The sequence below is a fragment of the Dendropsophus ebraccatus genome, chromosome 9 (assembly GCF_027789765.1).
Source record: "Dendropsophus ebraccatus isolate aDenEbr1 chromosome 9, aDenEbr1.pat, whole genome shotgun sequence".
In the NCBI taxonomy this organism is placed as follows: Eukaryota; Metazoa; Chordata; class Amphibia; order Anura; family Hylidae; genus Dendropsophus; species Dendropsophus ebraccatus.
Genome location: NC_091462.1, coordinates 24975625 through 24996380, shown reverse-complemented (window position 1 = coordinate 24996380; position 20756 = coordinate 24975625). Strand labels below are relative to the sequence as shown.

The 20756-nt window shown below is 43.7% G+C and overlaps 1 protein-coding gene across 1 annotated transcript in view; it reads right to left on the bottom strand.

The window, feature by feature from the left end:
• Window positions 1-672: 672 nt before the first annotated feature.
• Window positions 673-20756, bottom strand: part of PKP4 (plakophilin 4) — a 204390-nt gene continuing 184306 nt past the window's right edge. The window contains exons 14-22 of the mRNA XM_069982735.1: window positions 16739-16927; window positions 14747-14920; window positions 14402-14552; window positions 12215-12410; window positions 10905-10989; window positions 10062-10179; window positions 8072-8203; window positions 4602-4675; window positions 673-1764 (exon numbers count right to left, since the gene is read on the bottom strand). Coding sequence (XP_069838836.1) covers window positions 1516-1764; window positions 4602-4675; window positions 8072-8203; window positions 10062-10179; window positions 10905-10989; window positions 12215-12410; window positions 14402-14552; window positions 14747-14920; window positions 16739-16927 — 1368 coding nt within the window. The 3' untranslated portion in view covers window positions 673-1515. The remainder of the gene's footprint in view (window positions 1765-4601; window positions 4676-8071; window positions 8204-10061; window positions 10180-10904; window positions 10990-12214; window positions 12411-14401; window positions 14553-14746; window positions 14921-16738; window positions 16928-20756) is intronic.

Here is a 20756-nt window from a genome sequence, read left to right as displayed (position 1 = left end):
CTAGCAGCACCGTCTAGTTCCTGAGATCTTCCCCGCTATGCAAATATGCAAATGTGATAGTGTGCTGCAATGGAGGCGGGTCCAGTGCCCTCATATCCCCTCCTCTCTGTGGCACGCCTCCTTCAGAATCAAGTCTAGCCACATCACTGAGGGGAGGGGATATCGGTGCACTGGGCCCGCCTCCAGTGCACCAAACTAGCACGTTTGCACTAGCACATAGTCACATAACCAAAGACATCTCTGGAATCAGGCAACGTTCTGAGGAATGGATGATGCCAATAGAATCTGCTCGGTAGCAACGTCCAGGTTGTATAGAAATTTTATCTTGTAATTCCTAGTGGTACATTCACTTTAAAATTAACTGAACTGCAGTACCAGAGGTGAGTGCCGCTGTTTCTAGAAAAAAGCTGTTGTGTTTTTCTAATTCAGGAGAACCCATTAGTGTATTATTTACCCAGAAACAGAACAGCTCTTGACCATGGTCACATGTAGTGTTGCAGCTAAGCCTCAATCTCTAGAAAAGTGGCCGAGCTGCAATACCAGACAAGGGGCATAGACAAGAGTGGCGCTGTATCACAAGAACTACATGATGATGTATAATGGATGCTGACTTCATCAGCAGACACACAGAACACATACACGACTAACAGAGGAGCAGACGGATACACAGGCTGATTTTCCGTGGATGACATGTCCACATTTATTTCATCTTCCATGTGCATAGAAAATGGCAGTGAGACTTATGAAAGAGCAGGGAATGGACAAAACATATAGATAATCTTCTATTCCTCAATGAGACTCTATGTGTAAAAATGTTAGCGTTTATTATGGTGATTTACATCTTCTGGATTCTCAGTGACTCCAAATGATACACTGCAATACAAATGATGGCGCCCTCCACTGGTAACGCTCTGCTGTATTTACATTGGTGAGAGGAAAAAAAAAAATGTACAAGACAGGATAGCATACAAGGTTGACATTGAGTAACAGTAAAACAAAGAAGCATTCATCGGATCCATATTTCTGTACAAACTAAATCGTAACGAGACTTTATTCACATTAAAAAAAAAATATCAAGATTTGATTCGACCATAGACATTTTCCCCAAAAATCAACTTTTTTAAAAAATTCATCATCAATCACATACCTTCCCTCACATAGCTTGCACCATCACCAGACTACAGAACTACAAGCAGCAAGAGCTACAACCAAAAAACAGCAAAAGAACAAAAAAAGTAGAAAAAACAAAAATAAAATAAAAAACAAAACAAAATAAAAAGTACAAAAAAAAAAAAAAAATCAAGTAAAGTAAAACAAAAAAAACCACCCTTCTTGCTTCATTTCCTCTCGTCCAGGCTACACCTTCGGAAATAAAATTACCACGTCCACCATGGTCCTTCTTTTTTTATTTCACTTCCTGTTTCCAACCGTAAAACAAACAGCAAATAAGGCCATTCAAAAAAATCAAGTCAAGCATGATTACTAGTACGGAGTCCATGGGGGACCTCCCCGGCCTCACACCCAGGAGTCCGGAGACCCCGGGTACTGTTCTGATCTATAGGAAGGTCTCCGAGTGGAGTAAAAGTCAACATAGTTTGTGGTTGATTTAAGTCCGTATTGCGCGTTCTGGTCGCCTGCCGTCGTGAACTGAACGCGTTCATCGAAATACGGGTCCTCGTAGCTGTGCGGAGACTGCAAATACAACCGGTACGAGTCGTAGTTTTTTCTATTGGAGTCTTCAGGGCTATAATACAGCTGGTGCGGCTGCGAGAAGAAAGACAAGACAATGTTATTGCTTACTACTATTATATTATGGGGGGGGGCAGCTAAGGGTGGGTTACGGCGCCGGTGCTCATTGTGTTATGTGACAGATATACCGCGGGCTTCACTGTACAATATCCAGCACAAATTTGGGTTTTATGAACTGATATAATATCCAGTCGTCATAGAATGACGGTAAGTTCTGGAAGTGGCCACTAGATGGCGCTGTGAGCAGCTCTATGCTGCGGCTGGCAGCGTCCTCCTATTATCAAAGACGGATATATGCTGAACGTTTCTTACAGCTCATAGGAATATTGATTCATCATTTCACAAAGCAGATTCCCAGAACAAAAGCGAGCCGAGCCTTGTATCGTCTATTAGGCTTACAGCCCTGGCCCCGTCACATGCCTAAGGCTTTGGAGTTTTTAGGCATTTGATGTGCTTTTTTTTCTTGTTTTGTATTTTTTAGTATGGGAACAGGGATGCACCGCTTTGGAAATGCTGCTGGCGGTTCAATTATCCAACTTTAAACAAGAAGAACTTTATTGACTTTGTTAATCATTGAACGGCGGCGGTGGCGGTGTGATGCAGCCGTATCAGACATAATGTTTGCTGCAGGCAGTAAAGAACAACAACAAAAAACTACTAAAAGCTACGATTTTCCATCTGTAAATCCGGTTTAATACACGTCTTAGTTTTAACTGGACTTTGAACCGCTGACATTTACAGACTGGACACAATCACAAAAGGGTCTACAGGGGGTGTCTGCTTTATGCTCTTTTAAGGGGGTTCTATAGAATTATCTATAAAAAAAAAAGGCAGTTTTCGTGCAGAAACAGCACCACTCTTGTTCTCAGATTGGGCACGGTATTGCAGTTCCATTAAAAATGCTGACTTGTAATACCCCACACAACCTCAGCAAAGGGGTGGCGCTGTTTTTAGTAGACAGCAGCAATGCATTTCTAAACCTGGATAACTCTTTTGAAGGCGATCATCAGCCCGATGAGCGCATACAGCAATGATCACTCCTGATAAATTACTCATGTAAAAGGGCCAGTGATCAGCTGATGGACAAGAAAATGCTAATTTGTCCGCCGATTGGTCCTTTTCTGGAAACCTAATGTGTCAAGGGGGTGTGGCCTAGTGGACAAGCGGCTTGGCTGGCGTGTCATTCTATGCCCCTAAATCAGTGGTGCAACATTTTGGTGTCAAGTAAGCTATAAACTAGACAGTCTAAAGTTGTGCCAAATTTACCAACATGGCAGACTGAGATAAATCTGGTACATTTTTAGACTGTCTAGTCTAAGTTTGCACAAGAACTAGAAATAGACAGTATTACATTTCCCCCAATGTGTTTTCATCAGAAGGACCCTCCAATAAGTTGGTTAGAAGGAGCCTCTGAACAGCTGGTTTTCCTGCAGTGCCCCCACAGGAGAAGTGATGCATGACATGTTCATTATCATTCTTTTGCATTACACGCAGATAGATCATGTGCTGCTTTAATGTGTCCAGTCTCCATGGCTGAATTCTATAAAGCTTTTCCCATAGTATATATTACCTGTGTGCAAAGCCAGTGAACAAGCAGGGGCCACAAGAGAAATGTGAGGTCAGAGCTAAGAACTGAATTTTATAGACTCCCAAGGATAATAAGTGGGATAAAAGACATGAAATAACCTCAGGATTAGTACAAGACAAACAGACAAATGAAAAGTAATATAAAAAGTGGTGTTCAAATGTCAACCGAGATGGTACATGCCCAACGCAAACACTGAGGAGACGCCAATATAGAAGAGATCACCCCTGTAAAGCTGCCGCCTCCTTTCCTATGCTATAAAAGCTGCTCAAAAGGATTGCTAAGGGTTATACAGGATTAGAAAATATGGCTGCTTTCTTCCAAAAACAGCGCCACCCCCGTCCTCAGGCAGTGTGTGGAATTACAATATAGCGCCATTCACTTAAATGGAACTAAGCAGTAATACCACACACAAACTGAGGACAGGGGTGGTGCTGTTTCTGAGAAGAAAAAAAAAGCAACTATGTTTTCTTAATCTTGTATAATCCCTTTCAATAGTCGCCCAAAATATTATTTGTCATGTAGCGTAAAGTAGCAAAGTCAGGACTAGATGCCAGACTCTTCCTAAATCTGGAACGCCCACTGGACTCCTAACTGATTGTTTACATGCAATGTGGGGGAACGTTTAATAGGTATGGGGTGTTTATTGACAAAACTATTAAAAGGGAACAATTATTTTCCCTTTATTTTGGGTGCTGGACACGACAGGTCCCCTTTAATTTTCAGTTATTAAAAGAAAATTTTTTTTTAGACATGTAAAATTTTTGGATCGGTAGGGATCTCCCTAGAGAGACCTCCGGCAACCAGGAAAAGGAAGTGGAAGACGTTCACAGCAGCTCATTTTACTCCTTGGCTTGTAAGAATCTCCATTATAAGTGTATGGAGCTGCTGGACAAAGAGGACTGACCGCGGGGAAGTGAACTGCACATGTCTACTACTGATCGGTGATGGTCTCAGCAGTAAAGGCCTAGGGTACTGTTCTCCAACCTTGGACAGTCCAGCTGTTGCAAACCTACAACTACCACCATGCCCTGACAGCCAAAGGCTGTCAGGGCATGGTGGTAGTTGTAGGTTTGCAACAGCAGGATAGCCCATGGTTGGGGAGTGGTGCCTATATGCCACAACTATCTGATCGGTTGTGGTATGACTTCTCACCAATATCGCCTATAGTGAGGCACCATTGAAATGTGCTGCAAATGACCATAAAGCGAGGCTGCAACTTCATGATTCAAGTAGCAGGAGGGCGGCTAACCACCCGAGAACTCACCTGTTGCCTCCTGTTCTGCTCCCGTGCTGGTGACGAATAGGAACTGATGTAGATAGGAGAGGCTTTACTGGACCCTGGAAGAACAAGATGGCGTTACCAACAATTTACGCTGCACTTGAAGATTCTGCAAACCCCTACGAGACATTTAACAAACCAATCTGTTAGCCCGGGCTGTAATGTGAGCAGGAAAGATCTCCGCTCAGCACATCGGGAACAAACAGCAATGTGGACAATTTATCTGTCACCATATAGAGGAGATGCAGAAAATGGATGATCTCCGCTCCCTGGCATCACTCCCCCCCCCCCCACACACACAATGGCGCTTCACAATCCGAGGCAATTTCTGAAAGCCTCTCTCTCTCTTTAATACGTACCTTGTAAAATTTAAAGCAATCTGGATTTGACCTCTGACACTTGTGAAAGATGCCGGATTCTTCATGTACACCCTGAGCAATGGACTATTAAAGCAAGTGCCGGCATTGGAGATTTGCAGGGGGTGAACAAGTGGGGGCAAAATTTTTTTACACTTAAAGGGATAATTAATCCTATCTACATGTGAAGTTGTGTGATACTGGAACCGGTGACATACTATGAAATCAAGGGCTCATGTTTAAAGTGGTGACGCCTTTCGGCATGGCTGCTTAAAGCCACAGGGTGTCCATGATTTGTGGGCTGGTTGTATGTTTACTGAGTAGCGAGGCATGTAGTGTAGGTCTAACTGCTCAGTATACAGGAGCAGGGACTGCTGTCTACTGACAGGTGTCCCTGCTCCTCCGAGCATTTTGGCAAAATAAAAATCTACATATTTTTGGGGAAATTTAGAGAGAAACCAATTATTTCAATACAATCTTTCCTTCACAGCAATGTAATATGGAATCCTTGTCCGACCCCAGATCTACAAACCCGAACTGAAAGCATCATAGAGATCTATCAGTTCTGGTCACTAGAACTCTGGTTATAGCTGGTGTCATGTAAAAAGCAGCCTCACCCACATTATGGTGTAACTTTACTGTCCTTCGCCACTACCATTGTGGTGATCAAATCAAAGCTTCATGATGCACACCTATGCGGTGGCATTGTACAAACATCCATAACATTCATGTTCAGGGGTATAAAACATAGTTCCATGCTTTAAATGCAAAATCTGCAACACGGCCCCTGTCATCTATGTGCCATTTATTATACAGGTATCATCTTCCTTAGCGGAGGGACATTGGGCCCCCAGGGCCTGAGTACAGCTGCTACTTTGGCAGCCCCGATGTTCAATGTCTTCTAATGGGGTATGCAGTAGTTTGGCAGTGTAGATTATGGCACGAGGTTTTCCTTCCTATACAAGTATCTCTACCCAGATGTTTAGCATTCTCTTACCGTTGCGGATTGCTGCTACCTGGATATTAATATTTTCACCTGAAAGCAGCGACCCCCAGCTTGTGACCCTGACAATGTATGCGCCATTACAAATGGATCCCGCACTAAGAGTTAATGGTGGAGACACCTCTGTCTCTCCCGCCGGGTCATTCTATGTAATGAAAGTCTGGGATTTAAGCTTTGGTGGGAAGCGGGAAGGGCAGAAGCACCAGAGACAGCTGCAGCTCTTCACTACAATCTGACAACTGTCACAAGCCATTACTTATGAGAGGCGTAATAAATTGCATTCAATCCCGGCTTATTCCCACAGTGTTTATGGTAAAATGGTATCAGCGACTCCATTACACCGGGTGGGGGAGACGCAGTGCGACATCAGACAGGAGACTGTAAGCTCTTCAGGTCACAGTGCTGCAGAGCGGCATACAGCGAGGATGGGGAGACTGGCATGGGGATCTCTATTAGGAGTTCTATTGGTTTTGGGTGGAGGTAGCTCCTTTCAGCTATAAACAGTAATGTTATGGACAGAACACACATTCTATCATTCACTATTTCCTGTTATTCTGGTACCTGCCTCTTTGTCACACTTACTTTTGTTAGTAAAGCAGTTTGCATGATGGTGTTTTAATCTCACATAACCCCCCCCCCAAATACACCTCCTTACACCACCTTGTACCCTCAAATATTCACCAACTAGACCCCCATATTTCCTTGCCTGCCCACTACACCTCTTTCCACCATCATTTCCCATCCATTAGCCCTTCTTGCTTCCTCAAAGCCCACTGCACCCACTTGTACCCTCAATATCCACCCATTATACATACATGTTTCGTTCAAGGGGGATTCCACTCAGGTAAAATGCATGTTGAATCATCCCCCCTCTCTTGGAGACTAATCTTTCCTTCGATGCTTGTATTACCCTTTTAGTCTCCTTCCCCCAGTTCTGAGCTACTGCTTTCTGCTAAAGACACAAAATAATGTGTGTGAGCTGTTCTCTCTGCTCCCCCCCTTTCAAAAATCGTTCACGTAAACACACGCACTTAGCGTCCCTGGATGTCTGTCTTTGCACTCTGTAATGCCAGGAGGGTTAATCACAGTAAGGTCATCAGCAACTTGACTTCACATCAATCCTTCCAGCATTACAGAGTGCAGAGACAGCCGGCCAGGGATGATAATTACATGTGTTTACATCAGCCGTCTTAGAAGGAAGGGGAGGGGGAGACTGAGAGAAAAGCTCACACACAGATTTTTGTGTCTTTAGCAGGAAGCCACAGCTTAGAACTGGGGGAAGGAGACTGAATAGATAATAACAAGTACGGAAGGAATTGTTAGTCTCCAGGAGGGGGTATGATTATCATCTATTTTACGTGAGCAGAATACCAATTAAATACTCGCCCAATACACCTAATAGTACCCTGAAAAACCCACCTACTTTACCACATTTGTTAGCTAATAACCCAGTTGTCAGAAAATAGCCCTCCAGACGTACGTCACAAGACTGATGATGCTGCATACAATGGTGCAGCGGCATCACTAAAGGAAAGCCATGTGATCCACGTATGAAACATGCCAATCACAGTTACAAAGATAGAGCAGCGACAAGATCATATGGGGATCCGGGGTGAAAGGTCCTGGAATAACCCTTCCACAGTATACAAGTAGCTCCCTCTAGTGGCAGCAGCAGGCAGTGAGGACTTTGTCTTTTACTCTGTGGCCATTCAATAGATTTAGAGCTTTGACCATTATAAGGATTTTCTAAGAAAATAACCATAAGATTACTGTAAAGTAGGAGCTGTGGCTCTGTAAGGTGCGACAGTATGGATGCTGAAGGTGCCTGTTATGAAGCCCAAGGTGCACGGCGTATATTAATAAACCACGGCACAAAACTATTGATCACTCATCAGATACAGACTCTACACTGACCAGACTACAAGGTGATACTGACTGCTATGGGCTGCAGAACATCCTGGCCTAATGCAGCATTTATTACACAGGCCAGCCAGGGACACATGACCATGACCAATAGATTGCTGGACTCCACCTTTCATCTGGATGTTCAAAAATTGCCATTTCAGATCAGACAGAAGTGTAAAGAAGCCGCTTACCGCTATACATATCCTTGTGAATCAAGGATTCCCCCTGGCTGTTGTAGTATTGCATAGAGGACTGCGTTTTCTCATAACCAGAGTGCGGCTCCCGGATTCCTAACAGTGCTGGTGAGGACGACGTGCTGCCCACTGTCCCGAGAAAGGGGAAAAAATCAATGAGACATATAATGAGCTATTACATCTTCTTCTCCTGTAAAAGGAAGGAATAAGTGGGAACGTCCACTGCTGGAATTAAAATGAGCGAAAGACTGTAAGATGTCAGCGACAGCTAGTCAGCGTCTCCTAACATGATGAGATGGATGTGCGAGTGACTGAGAGAGTGCGGCTGCAGCACCATGCAAGACAGATAGTGATAACATGGATAGATTAATAGGAGATAGATAGATGATAGATAAATAGATAGATAGATGATAGATAGATAGATAGATAGATAGATAGGAGATGGATGGATAGATAGATAGCAGAGATGAGCGAACCTGGAGCATGCTCGAGTCGATCCGAACCCAAACATTCGGCATTTGATTAGCGGTGGCTGCTGAAGTTGGATAAAGCCCTAAGGCTATGTGGAAATCATGGGTATAGTCATTGGCTGTATCCATGTTTTCCAGACAACCTTAGAGCTTTATCCAAGTTCAGCAGCCCCAGCTAATCAAATAGCGAACGTTCGGGTTCGGATCGACTCGAACCCGGTTCCCTCATCTCTAATAAATAGATGATAGATAGGGGATAGATAGATAGATAGATAAATAACAGACAGACAGACATATATGCACTCTGCTTTTATAAATGCACACAGTATATGATGAATTAACTGTAAACCTACAGTAAGTATCTAATATCGCTTATGTGTATGTACATCAAGGTTTCTTGTTAAGTTGCAAAGTAAAAGCATTAAAGAGCCAATATAAATTCCTGCAGATGATGCAAGTTTCCGTCTGACCCTCTGCCATTTCCATATTACATGACTGCAGTTTGCTGAACATATAATACATCTGTATGATAAGAGATTCCCAGGTAGGAATGTGCCTGAGGCAGTGGGTGATGACTTCAGTAATACATCTGAGCATGTGATTCTCCGCCGGCTGTCAAGCTGTCTCCCTGCCTGCCGAGCACATTAATGGAAGTGAAGGAGACAAAGGCTGCAGAGACTGGAATCAGACAGGGCCCATCACTATCGGCTCACACTAGAGGAGCGGTGCTAGCCATACGTGATGATCACAGAAGCCGGAATAGGGGTAGTGCAAGACTGCAACACAGCTGAGTACTCTATAGACTAAAAGAGATTCTTCAGTGTTGTGGGCGGGAAATATGTCATGTCATGTGATCAAGCTGCGCGAGTGAGACGCGGCTTGTGGTGGAAGCAAAATCCACATGAGCTTGCCATTTGAAAAAGTTTTCTTATTTATTAATTATAAAACTGCAGTTTGCCTGGAAAAATTGTGCAGTATTAATAAAGACTGCAGCTCTGCAGGTAAACAGTGTATAAAACCGTGCAACCATTAAAGGGGTTGTTTACCAAAATTTTTTTCTTTCATATCAACTGGTGCCAGAGATTTGTAATTCACTTCTATTAAAAAAAATCTTCCAGTACTTATCAGTTTCTGTATGTCCAGCAGAAAGTGGTATTTTTCCAGTCTGAAGAGCAGGGGGATTTGCTACTGCTCTGGACAGTTCCTGACATGGACAGAGGTGGCAGCAGAGAGCACTGTGTCAGACTGGAAAAAACATACCACTTCCTGCAGGACACACAGCGTCTGATAAGTACTGAAAGACGTGACATTTTTTTTATAGAAGTAAATTACAAATCTCTGGCACTTTCTGGCACCAGTTGATTTGAAAGAAATAAATTTTTGATGAACCCCGTATCAAACAGCAGGTCTGCATTCTTCTCAACATGTTGGCACTGAGGGTTCAGTTACTGTAACGAGTCCTGGGTCTGTGCGATCATCACATGATCAAGTACCACGAATGCAAAATGCCCGCTCACCTGACTGGATCATGGGCGACATTGGCTGATGGGTGGTGGATAGAGATGGGTGGGATTTGAACCGATCACGTTCTAATGTAGAGACTGGGGTTATAAAATGAGACTGATTCCAACCGTCCTGTAAAGAAATGGAAGACAGGGATTAGTGGATAAAGGAAAGTGTATAGGGTGGGAGGAAAGATTCCTTACAGATGTGATATTAGACCTGGGCCCTGCTAAGCTAGCGCTCCCCAACCTGTGCCCCCCCCCAGCCATTACAGAACTACAAGTCCCATCATGGCCTGACAGCAGCTGCAGCACCAGAGGTGAGCATTCATCCGCTATGCTGCATCTTATATATAATTTAGTGATACAAGCAGGATCAGACAGAATTGGTTTTCCACAGCGGTATACTTAATGATGGCTGCCATCTATGCCGCTCACACATCTGCAATCTTCATTATATAGATCAGCTCTTCAAGGCGATCATAAACCGATCTCCTCCAGGGCTAATAATGATATTTTTCCTTAATACGTTTTTATTTTCTTGTCTTATAAAATTCGGCATCTCTCATACCGGTTCATTCGCAGAGAATAAAATCTAAATAGAAATATATAATTATGAGAAAGAAATAGGGCGGCCGAGGAGATCATTTATAAAAGAGTGTTGTCTTTTTAGTCCGCTTTTAAAGAAAACTGTCCGCTGTTGTTTTGATTGCCCTACTTCCTGTCTAGTGTCTATCCTGTAACAGACTTCCCATTCCTGCTGTACACTCTAGCTAGGAATACAGCCAATTCTATCCCCCTTCCCTTCAATGTTCTCCTTCTTATGGCTTCAGAACTGCAATACAGAACTACTCTCACCTTCTTGTAGATGCTGCGGAGGTCTCTATATTGCCATAGTGTGTTTAGCACCTGTGCAGCAGCTTTTACCACCTTCAATGAAGATCTAAAGAAGAGAAAAAAAAATAAAAATAGACATTTCATTGCTTTAACTAAAAAACACAAATGGGAATGGACAATAGGAACACCCCTTTAACCATAACACTAAGGTAAAGCACTTTCCACTAATGGGCTATATTCCCACTACATAAGTTCCGCAGAAATCATGGCCGTTGTTACAACGGCCATGATTTCTGCAGTACTTACGAAGTGCTGCAGGCTGAGGGAATCCCAACCAAAGTGTATAAACATGGTATACACTCCGGCTGGGATCCCTAGTGACGTAGTAGAAAACTGACATGTCAGAAGAAAACCCTGTTAGTGCACACTATGGAGCGAGTGGATCCGGCCGCACGCTCCATTGTGTGCGGTGGGGAGTTTTGATGTGGGCTCCCGCATAAGAACTCAGCGGCGCTAAAGATAATCCGGCCGGTACTAAAGTACAGGCTGGGATTATGTTTTCTGAGACCGGCAGCTCCGTGACCTGGCCAGGTAACGGAACGACCAGTCTCTTAGAAGTAAACATAGCCTTATAGTGTATAATAGATGGAGATGGCACATTCAAGCAGGTAACCCAATGGGGGTAAAAACTTTTTTTAATTTTCTAACTTCTAACCAGTAGGGATATTAGTATTATTGGGGTATACCTGCAATGTCACGGTTCTATATCAGGTTGGTTATAGGGACTTGTATTAGAACACAGCAGCAGCAACCAGAAGTCTGCATTCAGCTCCAGCAACCAGGGAATTGCAGGACTGCGGTGATGGCTCCGTCACCAACTCAGTAATTTAATCTGTGACTCTTGCGGTTGTCTAATGGAGCTGAATTTTATTAAGGTAAGATGAGAAAGTGGCAGTACATGGATAGGATACACCGTGCCTCATAAGGAAAATTAATATCGGGATCTCATCTAACAATAATAATGTAATTTTGGGAACACGGATTTCTCTCTATCTGCCGTCCCTGCTGTGAAACAAATGGCCGGAGGCTTCTAATTTCGAATTAATGAACGGAGGCCTGCAAAATCTAAGGATGGTATTTATGCAGCTACAAATGGCAGAGAGTCCATCGAGGGCTCCGGATGAAGGGCAGTCATAGAGGCTTGTGGATAGGAATAATTGAAAGCAACAGGTTACAGGCTGGCAGAGGGGACGGCCGGCTTATCACTGGCATGTAGACTGGAATTACTCATTATACCTTATCACTGGATTATAAGGCAGCACAATACTTGCCTGTCTCCTTTGCCCTTGGTGATATTCACCAGTTTCTCGATCCCTCCCGTGTCTGCCAGAGCTTTGGCGTTCTCCATGTTCTTACTGGTGACCTCATGCAAGGCACAGCAGATCGCTGCTATGGTGTCATCCGATAAAACGTTGGGGCCGTTGCCTCCCGGGAGCCGGTTGACTAGGTCCCGCATTGCATACTTGCCTAGGATAGAGCAGAAAGATATTCATGGTAAGATTGGTAGAGCCTGCGAGTTCCTTTGAGATTCTGTGATCTAATATATCCTAGATATTACTCAACATGGAGCATATGAAGATGTGTCTAGATGTATTACAAAAACCCAAGTCTCATCCTGACCATGGCTCTGAGGACCCAATCCGACAGCTGTCGTATAATCTATAGCCATAATATGAATGCAAAAACACACAGGAACGAACACTGAATGTGTAAGAATTATTTGTGTGTGTGTATATATATATATACAAATATTCCTCATATACTGTAAATGATTGTAGAGGGTTTGAAATTAATACATGGTGCGCCAAACCCTGATTGGCCCAAAGGGGTACACCAGCCAGCCATGTCACATCTGAAGAACAGGAAACAGTCGGACAGCAGGGACAGTGGTGGCGGAATGCGGCGGCAGCGGTGAAGCTGGGGAGTTAGGTGCACGTTATTGTTTTCACCCACAACCTTCCCGGCCATGAAGAAAAAGGGATCTCAGCTAGAGTACCCCTTTAACACAGCCATACAGTTAAATGTTGATATTCTGTCTACCTGCAAGCACCACCAGGGGGGGCTTTCTGTATACAGTTTTATTCAAAGTATCCTATGCACTAAAACTCTGCTGCCCTAAGTGGTATTTGCAGACAGGTGAAATGTTATGTGGTTATGTAGAGAATTCTGTTGCCCTGTATCAGAAAAATGGAGTTTCTGTAAAGGAGATAAAGATACAATACAAAATTAAACAGCCCAGAATTCTGGATGTGTGCAGATTTGGGTGTATTGTTTTGTCAGAGCTTTATCAAGTTAAATGTGAGCTGAAGCTGTTCCATCTGGCACCCAATAATTGGTAATGGGTTATGGTGCCAGACCTATTGACCATCTGGCATAGTTGCCCTCAGACGTGGTTCCAAGGGAACAAAAAAGTTGCAGCTTGCAACTCTTCTTGCACAACCAGGATGGATGGCATCTATGTCAGATGACTGAATATATGTCAACCAGGCCTAACTAGGATGCATGTTCACACTACCGGATGTAAGGTTATGCTATCTATATATTAGACCGGATAAGTACATCTGCTCCAGTACATTTACAAGTTTTATGCTCCATTGTTCTTGGTGTGAAATTTCAACTCTGCAAAAATAGCTAGAAATTATTGATTTTATGACCAAGGAAAAACCTTCCTGCATGTAGACGCAGCTCAGACCACTAACACCATAATGAATAATTCAGATGCTGGACTGGTGTGACAGGTTGGGGGTAGGCGGGAGGTTTTGTTTACTGTATTATAAGGAAATCTGTCATCTTTATATATTTTGCGCAATAAATATGAAAAAATATATATATATATATATATATATATATATATATATATATATATATATATATATATATATATATATATATATATATAGTACAAGTTGGATCCGCGGTAACGCAGTGCGGGATGCACAGTCCTCACGGGGTTCGACCCTCACCCCAATCGTATTCCAAAAGAAAGAGCAAAGGACAGCATCTCCTCATAAGGTGCTTATAATTTTATTGTGCCAGTTTGCAAAAAGAAAGTGCAACGTTTCAGCTCTATGAGCCTTTGTCAAGCCTTGACAAAGGCTCATAGAGCTGAAACGTTGCACTTTCTTTTTGCAAACTGGCACAATAAAATTATAAGCACCTTATGAGGAGATGCTGTCCTTTGCTCTTTCTTTTGGTATATATATATATATATATATATTTTTTTTTTTTTTTTTTTAAAAAGACTGATCCAGGACAGTGTAATACACGGCTGCGGATCCATATTGCTAATGGCAGTTTTGGCAAAATTCAGCGCGGTGGAACAAGCATAGAGTTGTCATCCGCTCACAAGCCAGCCATCAATATGAGCGATCAGACAAATAAAAACTGGCACAATAGAATTTTTTTGATTTGTAAAGACGACTAAACAATCCGTGACATCTCCTGGCGCGGCTACTTACCAATTAGCTCCTTGTTCCGCACATCTAACGCCATGTTCCTCAAAGCCGTGGCAACAGAAGAGACCACTCTGTCATTATCCATCCTCAGCAGCTCCACCAGGATGGGCAGCCCTTTCTCTTTTCTGACCGCCGCTCTAATGTATGCTGCAAACTAGAAAGAGAGGGCGGCAATTATTTACAGCCCCGGCGGGAAATCCTGCAGGTCATCTCTGCGCCACTCGCTAAAAGTTTATTAGAACAAGCAGCCGGTGGTGATTCGCACCGGGCCGTGGCCCTATTAAATACATCAGTAAAGACAACTCCACTAAGAAGCCTTCTGAGGAACAAGTCTCATTGCTTCATTACCTTCCAGTTCCCAGCAGAGAGATTCTGGAGAGACCCGGCAGAACCTTCTAACGTTGCAGGGTTAGAACTTTCCGCTAAGAGGGTCAGATATGGCTTAACTACAGAAGGGTGCCAGAGCATTTCCACCCCTTTGGGGGACTGGGATAGTCCAGGAATAGGTCCAACACCGTCCCACTGTAACGACAACAAAAAGAAAAAATTACCGTAAGTCACCTAGAGACCTTTATATTCATGGACTCCTACTGTCTTAAGCTGGCCAGACCCGCTAGATAAAAGTTTGCCGATCTGTTTGATTTTTCTGGGATCAGCTAACAGTCTATATACAAGGACCTATGGCCTACCCTCTTATCGGCAGATGAAGGGGAAGGGTCCGGGAGGGATGGCTATAAGTATGTGTCTAGCTTCACAATAGGTGGTCAGAGCTGCCCCTTGTTACTTCAAGCGGAACGAGTTACTACAACATTGGAAAATGACACCATACATCACAATAGGGGTTACACATCAATAACATAAGGAAAGAATCATGGTTTAACGATATGGCTACAAGGCTGTTGTGGCTGCAACATGGGTCATGTGACCAAGATTGCCACAAAAACAGTGATTGGGGCCTGCTCCGTGAATTGGGGGGGGGGGGGGGGGGTTGTAACCCACAAGGGTCTCTGACCAAGATTTCTTGCAACTGTTGGGATGTAGTAAAACCCTACTTAGGGACCTTAGCTGTGGCGCAGTGCGATAACTGCAATGTGATACAATGGGGAAGATTTATCAAACATGGTGTAAAGTGAAACTGGCTCAGTCGCCCCTAGCAACCAATCAGATTCCACTTTACATTCCTCACAGACTTTTTAGAAAATGAAAGGTGGAATCTGATTGGTTGCTAGGGGCAACTGAGCCAGTTTCACTTTACACCATGTTTGATAAATCTCCCCCATTGTTTGTAAACATTTGAATCCCACAGGGTTTCAATCCTAAGATCTTGTGTTGCTGCCATGTGAAGTGCGCGGCACCACCTTTACTCCCAGACCGGCCACCCAATCCGACTGATTACAGTATCCAGGCTCCATTGTAGTCTATGGATCCTTTCTCCTGCTATCACTTTAAATGGGCAACTGGCTGGCCAGTGGAGGGCACTGCCGTGAGTCACACGACTATAACTTAAGATTGCAGTGGGTATCAAGACTGAGACCTGGTGTGGTACAAACTTTTGGTGCGTCTCTACAACATATGAAAAGTTTGTGCAAATGTCGACAACACATTAAAGCCAAAGTATCAACATGGACTAGACAGTCTATGGATAACATTGTGATCAGCAGCATTCTTGCCCTGTTTAGTGTAACTTTACACTGTGTGACTATTAAGCAGCTTTTATGTTGAAGAGCCAGGGCAAATGTTTTCCCGTTCCCAATTTTTCTAATCAGGATCAGGGACGTGATCCCCGCTTATAATGAAATCATCGGAAGCTGCAGACTACTTGGCGCTGGTCCCCAGTTTAGTAGAGCATTACTATGATGTATTCCTGGTATAAGCACAGTACACCTGTCAGCAAGCACGCCGCAGCCATACTTAGCATTAGGTAAAACGTGACAACTGGCAGCGGGTACTTAGATATAGCTCTAAAGTCTGGCACCAGGATCACAATGTTATCCAGGAAGATGCCAGGTTTAGAACCATTTCATAGTACTTGGCTCCTAGAGTGGTACAGCGGATTAGATACCAACACAGAATCAATAAAACTTGGCATCCTGCACCAGTTGGATTAAATCCATTGCAGGGAGGGGGAACTGTTGGCACTTTAGCTGTTGCAAAACTACAATACCTATCATGCCTGGACAGCCGAAGGCTGTCCAGGCATGATGGGAATTGTAGTTTTGCAACAGCTGGAGTGCCAAAGGTTCCCCATCCCTGATCTATTAGGTGATTATAACATTTAACAAATGAACATTTATGATTGATGAAGTGAATAATAAATGAAGCGATACTGACAGCACCCACCAGGTCCTCTTGGGGTGGTCTCTTCTTCTTTTTCTTTTTTTTGCCCCAACAACTGGAGTCGGAGTCCTTGCTGGGAGATTCCTTGCAGAAGTCCTCTATTTCATTGATTCCCAACAGGCGAGCTTGAGGCACTTCCAATTCTAGCCGGTAGGATAAGTTTCTCAAGGTGCAGACGCAGTTCTCCACTGTCTGGAAGAGAAGGAGGAAAATGCAGCGTCAGTCACTCTGGCGGGTTCCTCGGAGGGGTGACGGGATCTATCGTATAATGAATTCGGCTGTTCTGTGTTCAGACAAGGCAGAAGCTCAGCGCATTAATGACTCCGCCAGCCGTCTGGATCTCCAATTACTGGAACAAGCGCCGAGCGGCGTGATAGCCAGCAATTAATACCGCCCTGCCCATGGGCTTATTAACAAAGGGGGACTTTACAATATTTTTTCTTGATGCAGTTTAATGGCAGTAGCCAAGGCTAGAAAAGCACAGCTACTTTCCTGCAATAACAGCACCACCCCTGTCCTTAGGTTGTGTGTGGTATTACAATACAGCTTCATTCAACTTTAGTGTTCTGAGCTGAAAAACCCAAACTGAGGGCAGAAAAGGTGCCATTTCTGGAAGAGAGCAGCTATTTTTTTTTTTTTTTTAAACCTTTTTTAATGTAGTCTGCTTATTTGCAAGATTACAGACTGTCCTAAATGGTAGGGTATAAAATGTTAAAGGATATACAAAGTAATGTCACATCCCAGAGTCTTCTATAGAGTGCATTTAAGGAGTTATCCAAAATTAGAACAAACAGGACTGCTTTCTTCCATAAACAGCGTCACTTATGTCCTCAGTTTGCATCTAGTATGGCGGCTCAATTTCTTTAATGTGAGTGGAGCAAAGTTGCAAAACCAAACACAGCCTGAGGACAAGTGTGGCGCTGTTTTTGGAAGAAAGTAACTATAATTTAAATAAAAACAAGTTTTTAATCCTGGATATCCTTGTTAACATTATTTAAAGTGATCTAAGGTTTACGCTGTATCCTAGACAGGGTCCTACTGCCCCTAGGACCAATGTAGAAGAAAAGATCCAGAAATCGCCCACAGGCGTTAAAGATGAAGTCCCATAAAATTTTTAAACAAGGCAGACGGGAGGTGGAGGAAATTAAATTAACCTAGCCATCGCCGCACCTCCGTGGCGCTGCTCCCGGGTTTCGTTGGTGACCACAGTCTGTCATCTCTGGCTGGAACTGGGTATATTAAGTAACCAGCTCATTCAGCTGTGACGCCACTGATTGGCTGAGCGATTGCCCGCTCAGCCAGTTGGTGACTAGGGTGGAGTCCCTCCCCAGTCACTGATTGGCTGAGCGGGAAATCACTCAGCCGGGTACATGTTGTTGCAGCTGGAAGAGCTGCAGGACACTGGTGACTGATAACGGGACCCGGGAGCAGCACTACGGTAGGTAAGTTTACTTTATTATTTTTCCGCAGCTTTGCCTGCCTGTCTTCCTTTTTTTCTATTTTATGGGACTTCTCCTTTAAGGTAGCTTCACACGTACCGGATCCGCAGCGGATTTTACGCTGTGAGTTTGCAGCGAAATCTGCTGTGGATCCTGGCAGTGTGAAGTTGAATGGGTCACATACCCTCAGCGGAATTTTCATTCCACTGCAGATATGTAACTCAGCTTTAACCCCCCCAGCCCCAGCCCGGAGCATACATTACCTGTTTGGCGCCGCGGCTGTGTGTGAGCACGGCAGCACTGATTGGCTGATGGGGACCGCCGGGAGCCTCACACACAGCGGCGGCACAGAGCTGGTAATGTATGCTCCGGGCCAGGGGCTGCAGGCGGTTAAAGGGGTGAGTTACATATCCGCAGTGGAATGAAAATTCTGCTGTGGATAAGTAACCCCATTGACCTTCACACTACCAGTATTCGCAGCGGTTTTCGCTGCAAACTCGCAGCCTGAAATCCATTGCGGATCTAGTACGTATGAAGCTACCCTTAACATAACTTCACAGAATTTATTAGGTTTCTGCAACATTAAAACACAGGACACATGGAACAAAGGAGTTTCAGGCCCACATGACCCTTAGTCATGGCTTATGAAACCTAATAAAGCCCAAGAACTCCTGTGGACGATTGCTGGATCCTCTCTTACGGCCCCGGCCCTTCCATACATACATCCCAGGTATATTTTGTCTTTTCAATGTCAGCCGATACAAACTGCAATGAAATAAAAGACAGATGCGTCGGCAACGGGGAAAAACTTCCAATTCTTGTTTGTAAAAGTTTTTCATAAATAACCATGAACGCAGGAGGAGGAGATAGGAGTCCATTTACAATCTGTTTTGCTGATATTATCCTGCGTGCGGCATACTAATGCATTACTTAACAGGGGTCCGCTGTGTGCACTTCCCTCATCCCAACTATGACGTGGGCCCCATACTACAGTGTTCCCTTCTCCCCGACTCTCCGCTAACAGGATGATGGGTCTCCAGATCGGCATTTCCATGCAGATTTCAATAATGTAGTATAAGTGCAACATCTGATCGCACATTAATGAGCCATTTACCACTAACCTGTGTAGTACATTATAGTGCATTAAGGAGGCAGAGTTGGTTAATGGAAGCATTAAGTACCCTGGTAAGGTAAAAACCGATTAGAACTAAGTATATAGAAGAAGGCATGTTGCCTACTGCAATTTATCTAGTGTTCATAGTCACTTCCTGGACTATGGAGAACCAATAGGCGGATTGTAACATTCACTTTAAAGGGTTTGCTTTCTTCCAAATCAGGGATGTTAAAGGGGTCTTCCATTCAAACATAACTTTTCATATGTTGCTGCCCATGAAAAGACTAACAATTCCTTCCATACTTGTTATCTCTTCAGTTTCCTTCCCCCAGTTGAGCGGCTGCTTTTTGCTGAAGAAATAAAAATCTGTGTGTGAGCTCTTGCCAGATGTTTTGAATCGATGGAGCTGCAATACTGGACAAGAGCCATGGACCAATGTGGTGCTTGGAACCTTTATGGACTCACACTTTTTGGCCAAACTAGCAGCTTCACCTGACCCCATCACCTCTACAATGTGTATTTGAATCTATGGACTAGTTCGCCTATATTCCTATCTGGCACTTAGAACTATGTGATGACACGTGTCTGAAAAAGCCAGAAGCGTGTTCATGGGGAAGACTTATCGCCTTACACAGAGTGGCACAAGTAGGGGGTCATTTGTTTCCCTACATGACATTGTTATTCTTTGCCTTAATGATGCAAAGTCTAAAAAAAAAAAAATGGGCCACCCCTAAGGAAATGTGATTGACAGGGGGCATGCGATCGAAGATGCGGTCAGATCACAGCATCTACTAATAACTTGTGTTGCATGTTATGTGTGGTCAATGTGATGAAATCACCAACATAGATGTGAACCAAGTCTTATTAGTTCACAAAGCTAAAGCTTTGGCTTTCCAGGCATGATGGGAGTTGTAGTTTTGTAACAGCTGGAGAGGCCTGAGTTTGACACTTATCATCTGCACCATGCTGCTGTAGCAATAAAGCGGTGTTATAATGCTTATCTCCTGCTCACTTGATAGATAATGTCTTTAGCTGGAATAGCCCTTTAAGAAAATTAAAGAAAACTTGCTTAAAGGGGTTGTCCAGGCTTAAAAAAAACATGACCTCCTTTCCTCGGTTTGGGTGTAGGTTTTGCAGTTCCATTAAAGTGAATGGAGCTGAATTGTAATACCACACACAACCTGAGGTGGAGCCGTTTTGGCAAAAATATAGCTGTGTTTTATTCTCATACTGGATAACCCCTACAGATGCTCAGCTGATCCCCTTAGCTATGCTGTTGGATTAAATCACCTAAAAGAAACACCATACCAAGGCACTGTGGGCCTCAGAACAAAGTATATTTCTTAGTATGTTATAATAATTGAGCAGTCACATCTAGACTAGAATTACATGTACACAATGAAGTGTGAATATTGTGCTTCCCTAAAATCTGGGCATCTGTGAAAGTATGGAACCTCCCGCAGTGCCG